This window comes from Rhinatrema bivittatum, chromosome 1, assembly GCF_901001135.1.
Source record: "Rhinatrema bivittatum chromosome 1, aRhiBiv1.1, whole genome shotgun sequence".
NCBI classification, from domain to species: domain Eukaryota; kingdom Metazoa; phylum Chordata; class Amphibia; order Gymnophiona; family Rhinatrematidae; genus Rhinatrema; species Rhinatrema bivittatum.
In genome coordinates, this window is record NC_042615.1 from 427485363 (window position 1) to 427500912 (window position 15550).

Genomic DNA, 15550 nt, shown 5'->3' on the forward strand with positions numbered 1-15550 from the left:
AATGATCCTCAGGTGTTTAGACAAGATTCATGCAAGCCTCTTTCAGAAAAACAACACAACTTTCCACTGGACAGTACTGTAAAATAGAATGAAGGGCAAAGGCATACACAACACAAACCAAATGTTAGCAGTTTATTTTAATTGCATTTCCTATACAAATGCCAAAATAAAAACCAAAGAATCACAGGGTTTTATCCTGTCTCATTCATCCAAACAGGATACCAAACAGGTTCTGCAATTCAGAAACCTGCAGGCTGGAGGAAGAGAGAGTTTCCTAAAGAGAAAAAGAGGAATCAACCTCCTATGATAAAAGGAGAGAGGACAGATGACTGTAAATTGCATCCCTAAACCACTCTCTCATACCGTTTTTGCACACACTTTTGATTCTGGTCTAAGTGCAGCTTTAGACTAAACTTGCCCTCTGTACGTATTTAAAAGGTCTGTAATGAGTGCGCATTACCACAGCCCCTAGATGGCAGAGTAACTCCTGGAACAGCACATCTTACATAAGAACATAATATATACCATACTGGGTCAAACCAAGGTTCCATCAAGCCCAGTATCCTGTCTCCAACAACAGCCAATCCAAGTCACTAGCACCTGGCAAGTACCCAAACATTAAATAGAGCCCATGCTACTAATGCTGGCAACAAGCAGTGGTTATTCCCTATTGATTAACAGCAGTTTATAGACTTCTCCTCCAGGAATTTATCCAAACCTTTTTTTAAGCCCGGCTACATTAATTTCCTTAATCACATCCTCTGGCAACACATTCCAGAACTTAATTGTGCATTGAATGAAAAATGTTCTCCGATTCATTATACATGTATTACTTGCTAACTTCATGGATTCCCCCCCCCCCCCCCCCCTATTATCCGAAAGAGTAAATAACCGCTGTGTTACAGACCTCTTTCATATCCCCCCTCAGCCCTCTCTTCTCCAGTCTAAACAGCCCTAATTCTCTTTAGCCTTTCCTCATAAGGAAGCCATTCCATCATTTTGGTCGCTCTTCTCTATACTCTCTGCAGTGCAACTATATCTTTTTTGAGATGCAGCGATCAAACTTGCACAGTATTCAAGGGGCGGCCTCACCATGGAGCGATACAGAGGCATTATGACATCCTTCGTTTTATTTGCCATTCCCTTTTTGTGGGCGGAATTTTGGGTCTATTCAAGCGCAAACGTTGAATCTCCGCGGACACTGTTCCACAGCGTGCACGGAAGAGGAACTGAATACAAACAGTCCAAAGCGTAATATCGTCATTGACTGAACCCAGAGAGAACAAGTCCGCCACAGAAATACTTATATTATGTTCTTGCTCTGCTGCGCGAGCACAGGCTCTCTGCACAGGCCGTGGGCAACGCATAACCAACTCAAAACCCACCTCACAGTTCTAGACGTTAGCGGGCTCTATACCAGCTCACAAGCCACCAAGAAAAACAAACACTTACTCAGAGGACTCAATTTCTATCGACATCTTGAAGCTGCCAATGTACAACAACGACACCAATCCCAGCACCCACCGCAAGCATACGCCTGCACGCCAGGTAACTGACGTCACCACGCATCTCACGCACGGTTTACGTGATTATAGCGTCACGTGACTTACCCAGCTATGTAGCTGGTATGATTTGAAGAAGCAAGGTTCCTGTAAACGTGGACAAAAGTGTTTGTAAATACTAATATTAAAAATAAATACATTAAGAGAAATGCAAATCCCCTTCACTTATTCCCCAAGATTCAAATCGAGGCTTGGTACGCATGGCCCTCCTCTCCCCGCCCCCTCTGTGATGCACGGACAGTTGGTTGGGAGGAGTGACGCTTCCGGCCGGTGACGTTTATATCTTACAAAAGGCTCCGGATGCGGCATTCATCTAGAAGTTTCCTGAAAACTCCGGTAGAGGAGAACATAGAGTATAAGGAAGAACAGCTGTTTATCTTGTGATAATTGTTGAGGTATTGGGACTTTGGTGTGTGTACTTCCTCGCTGGTGAGCACTCGTTTAAATTATTGTTATTGCTTTGCGGCGTGGGTTATGGTGGGAATGGAGTTGTGCGAGCTGGAGCCGGTAACCGGTTGACATGGAATATATGTACGAGTCTCGAGAATGGGTAATTTTCTTGTATTGGGTGGTTACTGGGGAAAATGTGTTCTATTTTTTCCATTTAGTTGGGTGTTGTGATCAATATTAAGCTATTGCTGTGGGGGTGCGGGCAGGGGTAAGGTATGGTGCTTGGACGTGGTATGACGTCATCGTATGCGGTGAAGCTGTGTGAGCTATGACGCAGTTCTTGGTAGCTGTTGATGTCATTAGCTGGAAAGCGGATTTTTAAAATTCTTTTGTGTAAGGGAGAGGCGGAGATTGTATGTTTGCCTAATGCTACGGATGATTTCGGCGTTCTGCGTGTTCCCGCCAGAGGTGTCTTAAGCCCCTGGTACCGCCATTTTCTTATTGGCGGCACCGTTGTTGCCTGACTCCGCTGATTTTTTTTTTTTTTTGGGGGGGGGAGAGTTTAGGAATGATCGACGCAGTGTAGCCCCGCCTCACGGTTGCACGGCACTACCCAGTCAAATAACAAACCTTAGTGACGTAATTCCAGTGCTTGGGCCTGGAGAGCCGCAGGGAGAAAAATAGTGTCGACATAAAATGGGAATGTGTGGTGTCATCTGTTAACATGAAGAGCAGGATGTGCGTAAGTTTAATTGCTGACTACTCATACCTGCATCTTGTGTTACCTAAAGATGGAGAGTAGCTTGTATGAGGTCACTTTAATATAGGAACTTTAAACAACTTTTCTTTTTCATTGACCGACCCACTAAGTTCTGATAGAAACAGAAACGTGATGGCAGAAATAGTCTATAGGGCCATCTCATTTTCCCTTCCACACCAACTAATTCAGCTTAAAAATCCCTACTCCTTCCTCAAGAGATCCCCCTGTGTTTTGTCCCATGCTTTCTTGATTTTAGATACTGTTCTAGATGGGATGCTATTCTATCCATCCACTATCCTGGCTGTAAATATTTCTTCAGGTTACTCCTCAGTGACTCTACCCCTTTCATCCTCATTCTAGAGTCTCTATTTTTAAAAGAGCCCTGTGTCCTCTGTATGGAAATCTTGGAGACATTTAAATGTCTCCATCATATTTCCCCTATTTTGTCTGTTCCCATATGCTTTAGAACTAAGACTATTTTAGTGGCTACCCTCTGTATCAATTCCATCTGGTTTATATCCCCTTAAAGGTGTGGTCTCCAAAACTTGTAAATTATTTCAGCTATGGTTTCTTTAGGGCTCTCATCAGGAGCAATATCTCCTTTTTCTGCTTGACCATTACTCTCCTTATGCAGCTAAGTATCTTTCTGACTTTTGCCATAATCTTAGTCACATATTTGGCCACCTTAAGATCATCAAATATGATCACCCCAGATCATGCTTTTCTTTCATGCTTAGAACATAACTCTCTATACCTATTCCTTGCATTTTTGCATCTTAAATGCATAACTGCATTTTTTACCATTAAATCTTAGCTGCTAAGACCCTAAACTATTCCTCAAGCTTTGCTAGGTCCCTCATGTTTTCCACACCTTCCTGTTTTGGATTTGGTATTACTGTTTAAAAATAAACAAAAAATAACCCTTGAACATCAGTTTGTCCCTATGTGTAATTATGTTAAAGGCCTTTCTGAAATCCAAGAACTAATACAACTAACGCTTTCCCTTAATCCAACACACTGGCCACCCAATCAAAGAAATTGATGATAATTATCTGATAAGACATACCTCTGATAAAACAATGTGATCTGTTGGATTCCTGAAACTCTTCTGTTCTAACGTTAATTTGCTTACTACAGAGGTCAGATTAGCCAGCCTTTAGTTCCCAGTCTCTTTACTTCCATATTTGAGTAGAAACCACATCCACCCATCTTCTGTCCTCTGGAACTATGCCTGACTCTAAAGAGCTTCCAAAACTCCTCTAAACTACCTTAATACTACTGCATGTATCCACATCTGGCCCCATCGATTTATGTACTTTATTTAGTTAACTCATTATGGAGACTTCTTTAAAATCATTTCACTTTGTTTGTGTTCATTTTATGTATTCTTTGTTCTAGCCCTTCCGCAGTAAACAGCATAAATTAAGCAATTCTACTCTTTCCCTATTAGTCTCTATGTATTCCTCCCTGTAATAGTCTCACAATATCATTTTGCACTTCTTCCTATCACCAACACCTAAAACCAATTTTTCCTGACTACTTTCCCAGCTTTGTACTTTTTCCAGATATCGTTGCCTGTCTTCCACTTTCTTATTTCATGAACACTTAACTGAAAAGGTAAAGAAAAAAGTTACTACTTTAGAAAACCCTAGTAGCCTAGCTTTTTTTTTTTTTTTTTCTTTTGCCTAACAAAGGTTTGTTGCCCATATATTTCCTTTAAGTTTAGCCCACAGCTCTTAAAAGGGTAAAGTCTGACATTCTGCCCATTATTGGTTGTGATTTACTGGATAGATATTGCAAAATCAATGCTGACCACAAGGCCATTGGCACCTAGAAGCCTGGATGATAAAGCACTTAGATTACAAATCCTTTTGGTTAGACATGGGAGGGAACTGGGTGGAACTGAGTAACAGGCCGATACAGTAAAAATCGCGGGAGAGTGGGCGAGCGCCCGCTCTCCCGGCACGCGCCCAGGCCACGCTCCTGAGCGTTCGATTCAGTAAAAAAAATTATTCAAATTAGGGCCCTCTTATTTTTGACAGGAGTGGCGGCTGTCAGTGTGTTTGACAGCCGACACTCAATTTTGCCGGCATCTGTTCCCAAACATGCTGAGAGCCCTGGGTTCGGAAACCGGACGCCGGCAAAATTGAGCATCCGCTTTTCAAGCCACGGGCAGATTTTAATTTTTTTTTTAAACTTTTGGGACCTCCGATTTAATATCGCCATGATATTAAGTCAGAGGGTGCACAGAAAAGCAGTTTTTACTGCTTTTCTGTACACTTTCCCGGTGACGCCTACCTTTGGATAGGCGCTAATTTCTGAAAGTAAAATGTGCGGCTTGGCTGCACACTTACTGAATCGCGCGGGAATGTGCATGGTGCGGGTGATTAGTTTCGGGGGGGGGGGGGGGGTGTTGGACGCATGTTTTTGATGTGCTATTACCCCTTACTGAATAAGGGGTAAAGCTAACGCGTCCAAATGTGGGTTAACAGTGCGCTCCAGAGCGCACTGTACGGTATCGGCCTGTGAGGAAGCTTGATGCTTTTTCAGCCCAAGATTGACTTTTTTTTTTTTTTTTGTGTGTGGATTCTAAAAACTGACACCTCAGTCTCAAAACACTACATCTTAAATCAAAATACAGATGTACTATAGTATGAGCTATAGAGGTACCCATAAAATCAATAATGTAATGTCCCAGTCAGGGAAATCTATGGTATAGAGCAGAGCTTTCCAAACTTTTCATGTTGGTGACACACTTTTTAGACAAACATAATTTCGGGACACAGTAATTGTCTACTAGCAAACCAGAGGTTAAAGGTTAAACTAACAAAATGTATTTTGACAATTTATGTATGTTTCCTTAAATATATACATAAAAAAAGTTTCATGACACATCCTATCTTGTGAAAACCTCTCATTTATATTAAATACATATAATATTCCAAGATTAATGTTCTAATTTATGAGTAACAATAATAAAACAAAGTTATTGTGTTATTCAATTTACCTCTTTAATGAGATATATGAGCTTGATGGGATGAACACAGATTTTGAATATTTGGTGTTAAGAAAGTCCAAAGGGTATTCTGCGTAATTTTAAAAAGCTGGCCAGTTTCACAGTATAAAATTATTTGATAGCCTCATTCAACTAATTCTATATGGCTCTGAGAGTGAAGTCTGGAATATATAAGAAGGGACAGAATGTCAATATAAATCCTGCACCTCCAGTTCTGTAACTCTGTGCATCCACTGAAATTCCCCCAAACAATAGAGCTTGGATGTTTCCTTTACAGCTCATCATACTAAAAGATATTTCAAATTCTGGTGTCACCTCACAGTAACAGCAGCACAAACACCTTCCACTGCCAGGCACATTGTGAACTAACACAAAATCCCGCAAAAAAGACACTCAAAATCTATAATGCAATCCCATTGTAACACAACAGTAATAACACCAAGGACTCAAACAACAATAACCCTACCTGTGAAAAAACAAGGGTAAATATTACACTGGGTCCTAGAATACCAATACACCACCTACTGAGGAAACAAAACAAACTAGATTGCTATAGATCCCTATGCTAGCAGAATCTCTCATCATGGTCACACACAGAGCAGAGACAGACCCTCACCAAATACAGAATAGAAAATAAAGGAGCACAAATTTAGACAAACTGAAATGGAAACCCCAAGAAGCCAGACTCTGTGTATTAACAATGGAAAAACAGAACCACCATTCCTCATAAAACAAATAAAATCAAGAAACAAAGCATCAGTGTTAATAGTAAAACCATACTAATAAAAATATTTTAAAACTACTGATAAATAGAATTTCTATTTAAAATCATATACATTTTTTACAATTTCCCAAATACCAATAAAATATTTAAAAACAGCACATATATCAAATAACACCCAATAATTAAAACTAATAAGGATTTTAAAAAGCCCCTGCTGTCCATGCGTGGGAGCTCTTGATTTCCAGTCACCCTGATATTGTCAAGGATTAGGAGGTTATCCTCTCACACATACTGTCACATACATACATATTCATGCTCTTATACCCACAATAACTTCTCGCTCTCACAGACACTGACACACTCTCATGCTCTAAGACACTCTCTCCCCCCCCCCCCCCCCCCCCCACACACACACAAACTTACTCCCCTGGATTTTCTCATGCTCACTCTCTCTCTCTGGCTCCCTCACATACACACACACAGGCAAGCTCCCAGTCATTCTCACACCACTCCCTCACCATCCCCCAGGCATGCACACAGACCCCCAGGCAGGCACCAATTCATTCTCTCACACACATACACCACACACAGGCAGGCACCTATTCTCACACATACAAACCCCAGGAAGACACCCATACATTCTCATACACACACACCCTCAGGCAGGCACACACTAAAGGCAAACCCCCTCTCTTTCTTTTGCCAGCAACCTCGGAACCTCTCTCATTCCTCTGCTGCCACTGTCACTGATGCCGCATGGCTATTTGGGAGGCACTGATTGCTGCTATTGGCACTGAAGCCCATTCTGCTGCCGCCTCTGTACAGGCCCTGTGGGTTTCCACTTCCTCCATGTTGATCTTGTACATTGTGAGATCCGCATAGAGAAAGTGCTACTCTTGCACATTACCAAAGATTACATGTGCCAATCAGTAAAAAGTAATTTATTTTTTACTTTTGCTGTCTGATCTTAGTTTTCTAATCTGTTGGTCACAGGCTTTTTTTGTTCCACCTCCCCTTATTTTTTTTTTTCTATCTTTTCTCTCCATCTATCTTCTTCCCTCAAACATAGTCAGGTTCCCATTCTCACATGCTTTCCCGCTCTCACTCTCACATGCTCTCTCTCATACAATCATTCATACACAGTCTCTCTTGCACATGCTGTCTGACTCTCTCACACCCAGGCTCTCTCACTCCCACATGCTGTCTTGCTCAAGTACAGGCTATCACTGTCACATGCTCTCATACAATCATTCACACACACAGGCTCTCACATGCTGTCTCTGCAAACATTCAGGTCCTCACTCCCGCACACAATCTCTCAACTCATCTCATACACGCACTCTAGGGGCCCTCAGCCTCTCTTACCTCTGGGCTCCTCTTCACGGGTCGTTGCAGGATGGGCTCTGCAGCGTCCCTCTTCTTCGCGGGCCGATCCGCGGCAGTGGCGTCCCTCTTCTTCGCAGGCCGATCTGCAGTGGGGACCCTGCTACCGGGCCTCCTCTTCTCAGCCCGCTGCTCCTCCTCCTTCCTGCCCGTGCGGCTCCGGGAACATTTTTCTTCCTGGGCTGCGTGGGCAGGAAGGAGGGGGAGCACCTGCATGACCTTTTTCGTCGGGCCGTGGTGACGTAAGCTCCACCACCTCCCTGCCGATCTTCCTGCTGTGTGTCTCCGGCGCACAGCCCACAACTTCACTGCTCAGCCGCCAGTGGGATGAGGTCCACCGGTGGCCGCATTGGCTCCCACTTGCCGGTGTGTCATGTGCACCGGGCTTGCGCGACACACCGGCACACCTCAGGCGACACACTAAAGTGTCGCGACACACACTTTGGAAAGCTCTGGTATAGCGAGTGCTCAAAAATCTTCTTTTATATTTCATATTGCATTACTCAAATAACTAAATCATGTTTATACCATGCTGATTGGGACATTAACAATAGAGAATGCTCAAAGATTATTTCATGCATAATTTTCTATTGTACATGATTTGACCACAATAAAAACTACATCTTCAAGTATTACATCCAATGAACAATGTAATAAAATTGCTAACTATTTCAAAAGCAAAACTGACGACATTTCAGCTGAATTTAGTTTATTGCCCATACCAAAAAATGTTTCCCCTCAATTGATCCATACTTTTTCAGAATTTTCTGCAGTCACCGATAAAACAATAATTAATATACTGTCAAAATCCAAACCATCACATAGCCCTTTTAATCCTTGTTCAGGAACCCTACTCAGGGACTCTAAAGATCACTTAGCTTCAGCTATTACAGACATAGTAAATGCCTCTCTATCCCAAGGAATTTTTCCAGATTCCTTAAAACAAACATCTGTTCTTCCTATTCCCAAAAGAAAAAATCATGATCCTAATGATTTAACTAATTTATAGACCGATCGCCTCTTTGCCATCCATTGCAAAAATTATAGAATCTGTAGTTCTCCATCAAATATCTGAATACGTCCAAGAAAACAACATATTACACAATAACCAACATGGTTTTAGAAAAGGTCACAGTACAGAATCCTTGTTAATATCATCCTTTGACTCAATTATTAGAGGCTTTGATTCAAATTCCAACTACTTACTAGTATTACTCGACATCTCAGCTGCGTTTGATACGCTAAACCATGATATTCTACTCAACACGTTATCTCAAATTGGCATTACAGATCTCGCACTACAATGGTTTATATCTTTTCTATCCAATCGCAAACAATCACCATTGGTCCATATTACTCTAACTGGTACACTACCAAGTCAGGTGTCCCACAAGGTTCTGCACTTTCAGCTCTTTTATTTAATCTTTATCTATTACCTCTTTGCCGTTTGTTTGCAGGACTTGATCTCAATTTCAAAATTTATGCAGATGATATACAATTCACGATTCCTTTTACCGACTCCTGGTCAAAAACATTTTCTCTGTTACACCTATACCTATCCACAATAAAAACATGGCTCTCCCACAACAGACTCAAATTAAACACAAATAAAACAGAATTAGTTTACTTATCCACTGTACCTGACTCTGTTCATCAACCACCATCAACATTTACCTTCCAGAATCAACATATTAACATAAAATCACATGCAAAAAACTTAGGTGTAATGATAGATTCTAAACTATCAATGACGGTACACATATCTGAACTTGTAAAAAAATCATTTTTCAAGATATATATATGATAAAGAAACTCAAACCCCTTCTTCTTCCTAACGACTTTCGACTGATTACACAGGCTTTAATTTTATCTTCATTAGACTACTGCAATGCTCTCTTTCTTGGTCTACCACAAGCAACTGTACGCCCTTTACAATTAATACAAAATGCAGCTGCTCGTATGTTATACAATACGCCATGGTCAGAACACATTACTCCTGTTTTACAACATCTGCATTGGTTACCAATTACATATCGCATCACTTACAAAATTCTAACTACAATACATAATCTACTTTATAATACTAATTCTATCTGGTTATGCTCTTTATTGCGAATCTACAGACCATCTCGACAACTCCGTTCTATTGATAAATGTATACTTGAAGTACCTTCTATAAAATCTGTCAGTTTGGCACTCACCCGTAAACGAGCTTTTTCTGTTGCCGGTCCAGTACTTTGGAACTCACTGCCTGAACACATTCGTCTAACTGCTAGTCGTTCAGAATTTAAGAAACTACTAAAAACCCATCTTTTTACTCAGGCTTACAATATATATTAAGTTTACCATAACATACATTCCTTTGTATTTTACGTTTATTTTATGATTTTAATATGATTGCATATGTTTGTCAATGTATTGTTAGTATAATATTATTTGTGTATGTATTAACATGTAAACCGCCTAGACGGATAGTTCCCTACCCATTGTGCGGTATATAAGAACTGTAAATAAATAAATAAATTTCAAGTGTTTACAAAATTTTGCATCAAGATACCTATTAAACACCATATACAATGTCTAACCAATTTATATAGTGATCTCCATTCAGTGCCATTTCAGTAGTCCTTAAAGGGTAATACATATGCATCAGTTTCTCCATATTGCACAAATGATCAAGGATAAATACTCAGGGAGATATCAGCCGTTTTGAACGATCTGGAAATTTTCATTCACCAAAGTGGCTGCTGAGCTCCTGAATGAAGAGTGGCCTAGCTACCAATGTGGCTGAAGATTCAGACAACTTGGAGCAGGAGGTCTCAATTCTCTCTCCTCATTCTGTCTCTAAACAAGCTGTGGTCCTCAGCAATCTGCCTTCCAAAGCTGAGCTATGAATGGTTTACTGAATTAAGATCAGATATGTAGATTTTGAGGTCTGATAGACTTGGTTTTCTGGGATGGTATAGAGTAAATAATGATTGATATTGGCTATTTGAGCGGTTTTGCAGATATTCTTTAATTTTCATGTTTAAGGTAATGGTGGGGTGATGGCTTACCCTCATAGGGAGGGATCTGCAGGGTGGCTTAGTGGATCAATTAGGGGTTTGTATTGGGCTTGGAGCTGCTTTCATGTACATTCAAATCATGAACACTAACTGGCTGAAACAGTACAGTGTGCTCCGGAGCGCACTGTTAGCCGGCATTTGGACGTGCGTTTTGGACGCGCCAGCTTTACCCCTTATTCAGTAAGGGGTAATAGCATGTCCAAACCCCCCCCCCCCCCCGAACCTAATAGCGCCCGCAACATGCAAATACATGTTGATGGCCCTATTAGGTATTCCTGCGCGATACAGTAAATGTGCAGCCAAGCCGCACATTTTACTTTAAGAAATTAGTGCCTACCCAATTTCTGCAGGCGCCAGGGAAGTGCACAGAAAAGCAGTAAAAACTGGTTTTCTGTGCACCCTCTGACTTAATATCATGGCGATATTAAGTCTGAGCTCCCAAAAGTTTAAAAAAAAAAAATAGAAAAAAAAATTTGAAATAGGCCTGTGGCTGTCAGTGGGCTTGATAACAGACGCCGGCAAAATTGAGCGTCGGCTGTCAAACCCGCTGACAGCCGCCACTCCTGTCAAAAAAGAGGCGCTAGGGACACGCTATTGTCCCTAGTGCCTCTTTTTTTTTTTTTTCCGCCAGCCCTAATTAAAATACTGAATCGCATGCACAGGAGAGTGGCCTGTGCGCGTGTTGGGAGAGCAGGCGTTCGCCCGCTCTCCCGCATTTTAACCGTATCTGCCTGCATGTTCTCTATTTTTACAACCTACAAGGCTGGGAATTTTCCTTGGTTTTCTCATTTTACATTCCTCCAGTGCTGCTGCTAGCTTTTGGATATTTACGAAGGGATTTGCTATTTTTTTTTTTTCTTACATAATTAGTTTCCTCTCAATATGAAGGGGCTAAACTTTCCTTAAAAGCCTCCTTCTACAAAGTTAATCTTGCAAAAAAGCTACCATAGTTTTTCTCCAAGAAACTCTCCTATGCAAGCATCTGCTCTTTTAAGGAATTCTCTCCCCCCCCCCCCCCACAAGTATTTGGCTGCCAGTAATAAAAACACCTGTTTTTTGGGAACAGGTATCCTCATTTCATCCACCTCTTTATTTTTGATTTACTGGATCAGAAGGCATACGCGGAGGGTCACTTTTTGTTTCTTAAGCTTAAATTTCCTAACATGTAGCAGGCGGACTCAAGATCAATGGGTATAGTGTACTCCTGATAGCAGTTGGGAGACTGAGTCAGATTAGTCAGCCTCCATATACCCATGCAGGAAGCTTAGCTCTTCAGTATTTCTCAGTCTCCTAAGCAGTTAGGGACACTACACACGCTTGCACAGCATTAGAAAATCCAAACCAAAGAAGAGAAAATCTTACCTCTACAAGATGAGCCCTGCTTTCCTGTGGTGATACCTAAGGGTCCTTTCCCCAGTCAAATTCCTGAGGTGATTTCAGAGATCCCTCAGAGGTGAGCCTCGGTCCGGTAGCTGGTACCCGGCATGGACTTAGCCCCCAGAGTGGCTGAGAGGCAGCGGGTGCAATACAGAGTGTGGCGGCGAAGGTATTTTCCCTCTCACACCACAGCCAGAGACCGCCTGGCATGAGACCAGGAAGCGCCAAGACAAGGTAAGATGAAGAAAAAAACTTTCTTAAAGTTTTCGGTCTCTGAGGCTCAGCCACACAGATCGACCTTCCGGCATCTGTTAAATCGGGTTGAGCAGCCCTGTCCGGGTTAGACCCTGATCCGGTGTGAGTCCACACATGTGGAGACCCTCTGGGGGGGGGGGGGGGGGTCTGTGCCATTCCCCCCCCCCCCTTGATCGTCGTATTGTCCGGGCACGCAAACGACTTGTGTGCACAGCAGTGCCGGGCGTGCACAGGCCTCTGCGCACAGTGGCACGCGCATCGCCGCTACGCGCACAAATAGCAGCCTGCACGCACATAGTCGGTGCACCCGGAGCGCACAACTAAGCCTCCTGGTGTGCACACCTACGCGCACAGACAATTTTGAGCCACTCCCATGCTCACAAACCATGGCACCGCTGGCCAAGAAAGCCAAGGGACAAGCCCTCTGCCCAGCCTGCCACCTGAGAGCTGTGCAATCCGAAGTGGCCTATGCCTGTAGTACGAAGAGGCTCAAGAAGAACCGAAGCAAGGCCCTCCGCAGATAGAGGAGTTCGGTTCCACCCTCAATAGTACTCTGGGCACCTTGGGGAACCCCTCTGGATTCAGTATGGACACAGGGACTTTTCCTGGCAATTCTTCAAAGGCCTGCAAACCTTTGTCCAGATGCAACCGGTACCACCTGTGCCACAGCCTCCACCAGAAATTAAAATCTCCCAAGCCTCTCTCGGATCCCCTGAGACGTGCCCCCTCCGGGCAAATGCCTCCCCTTAGGGGACACAGACACCTTGGGGGAAGAGCCTGACTCCCTGGAGGAAGGGGAAATCCCTCCAGGGATGGAACCATGATGCGATTCTTCTCCAAAGATGAGTTTCCAGATCTTGTATCTGAGTCTGAAAACACTGGCCGTTCCAGGCACAAGTACCACAGCGGAGCCTAAGATGAACCCAATTATGGTCTCTCCATCAGGCATCATGCTATTTCCCAATGCTACAAGCCGTACAACAACTGATTAACCTGGAATGGAATGCCCCGGAGGCCAGCTTCAAAGGACAGGCCCTAGAAGCCCTATACCCCCTGGAACCCATGGCCAAAGAACTCCTAGGGTTCCCAAAAGTGGATGCCATGGTCTGCACTGTCTCAAAGCACACTACCATTCCAGTCGAAGGAGGAGCTGCACTCAAGGATGCACAGGACAGACGTCAGGAATCCATCCTTAAACAAGGGCAGAGGAGCCCAGCATTATAGACCATACAAAAACACATACCAAGCATCTTGCCCCGCGGCAGGGGCCAGTCCTTTTGTAACAAACACAACAAGAGGGGAACCGGCTCAGGTACAGGCCCCAGCCACACCCCACAATGAGAATCAGCAGACCCATCCACAAGAAGAAGCCTTAGAAGGTTGACACCCTCTTCTACCAAAGATGGGTTGAGATAACATTGGACAAGTTGGTCCTAACCATCATTCGAGAGGGATACTATCTGGACTTCCACAGGATCCCTCCAGACAAATTTGTGAGATTGCCGTGCCACTCTCGCTCCAAGAGGACGGCAGTGGAATCCACACTGACAAAACTACTCAGCCTAAAGGCGATAAACTCTGTGCCCAAACACCAACAAAATACTGGTCACTAGTCCATCTATTTTATCCTCCCCAAGAAGGAGGGAACATTCCAGCCCATCCTGGACCTCAAGACCGTCAATTGCTAACTGAGGGTACCGCACTTCCGCATGCTGTACCGTGGGTACTTGCCAGGTTCTTATGGCCTGGATTGGCCACTGTTGGAAACAGGATGCTGGGCTTGATGGACCCTTGGTCTGACCCAGTATGGCATTTTCTTATGTTCTTACATTCAGTCATAAGGGCAGTACAACCGGGAGAATTCCTGACTTCTCTGGATCTGTCAGAAGCCTACCTCCACATCCCGGCCCATCAGCACTTCCTACACTTTGCAATACTGGACCATCATTACCAGTTCCGGGTGTTACCCTTTGTACTAGCTATGGCCCCTTGGACGTTCACCAAGATCATGGTGGTAGTGGCGGCAACACTGAGGAAAGAAGGAATCCTCGCACACCCGTATCTGGACGATTGGCTGATCAGGGCAAAATCTCCAGAGGAAAGTTACCAGGCAAGCATCGGAGTCGAGAATCTACTACAGAATCTCGGGTGGGTCATAAACACAACAAAGAGCTACCTGCAGCCCTCCCAATCACTACAGTACCTGGGAGTCCGTTTCGACACCAAACATGACAGGGTTGTTCTTCCCCTTAGAAGGAAATTGATGGACCAGTTGCAGAAACTGAGCTATGCTTGCCCCAAGGTATGGGACTACCTCAAGTCCTCTGTCTCATGACATCACCCTAGAAGTTGTCCCATGGGCAAGGGCCCCCATGCGCCCACTACATCATGCCCTACTGTCACGATGGAACCCAATGTCCTAGAACTACTCCATTTGCCTCCAGATTCTGGCAGAGGTCCAGACCCAGCTCCAATGGTGGCTACAGGAAGACCATCTGAGCAAGGGAGTAAGACTATCCCCACCGACCTGGATCTTGCTCAACAGATGGGAGCCCACTGCCAGGAACTGACTGCCCAGGGGCAATGGGACAAGGAAGAGTCAGGATGGAACACAAACCTGTTGGAAGCCCAAGCGATCAGACTAGCTTGCTTAAGGTTCAGTCACAGACTCAGAGGCGAATCTGTCAGTTATGTCAGACAACGCCACAACAGTTGCCTACATCAACCGCCTGGGAGGAACCAGAAGCCAACAGGTCTCCCTGGAAATAGACCCCTAATGGCGTGGGCGGAAGCAAACCTACAAGGGATCTCAGCCGCCCACATTGCGGGAAAAGACAGTCACTGCAGACTACCTCGGCAGAGAGTCTAGACCCAGGGGAATGGACACCGTCAACCGTAGCCTTCCAGGTGATAGTAAACCACTGGGGAATCCCAGCCAGGGATCCCCTGGCAACCAGGTCCAGTTCCCAAGTTCTTCAGCTGCAGACAAGAACTGCAATCCCAGGGAATCTACACCCT

General features: G+C 43.9%; 2 protein-coding genes across 3 annotated transcripts in view; one reads left to right on the plus strand and one right to left on the minus strand.

The window, feature by feature from the left end:
• The window catches only part of SMU1 (SMU1 DNA replication regulator and spliceosomal factor), a 133162-nt gene extending 131600 nt beyond the window's left edge, over positions 1-1562 (minus strand). The window contains exon 1 of one of the 2 annotated variants that reach the window (XM_029604061.1): positions 1453-1562. In XM_029604061.1, the coding sequence (XP_029459921.1) occupies positions 1453-1478 (26 nt within the window). In that variant the 5' untranslated portion in view covers positions 1479-1562. The remainder of the gene's footprint in view (positions 1-1452) is intronic. The other variant, XM_029604066.1, reaches the window with a different exon arrangement.
• A 279-nt stretch (positions 1563-1841) lies between these two features.
• DNAJA1 (DnaJ heat shock protein family (Hsp40) member A1) overlaps positions 1842-15550 on the plus strand; it is a 74314-nt gene continuing 60605 nt past the window's right edge. The window contains exon 1 of the mRNA XM_029604077.1: positions 1842-1991. The gene's annotated coding sequence lies outside the window, so the exon portion shown is untranslated. The remainder of the gene's footprint in view (positions 1992-15550) is intronic.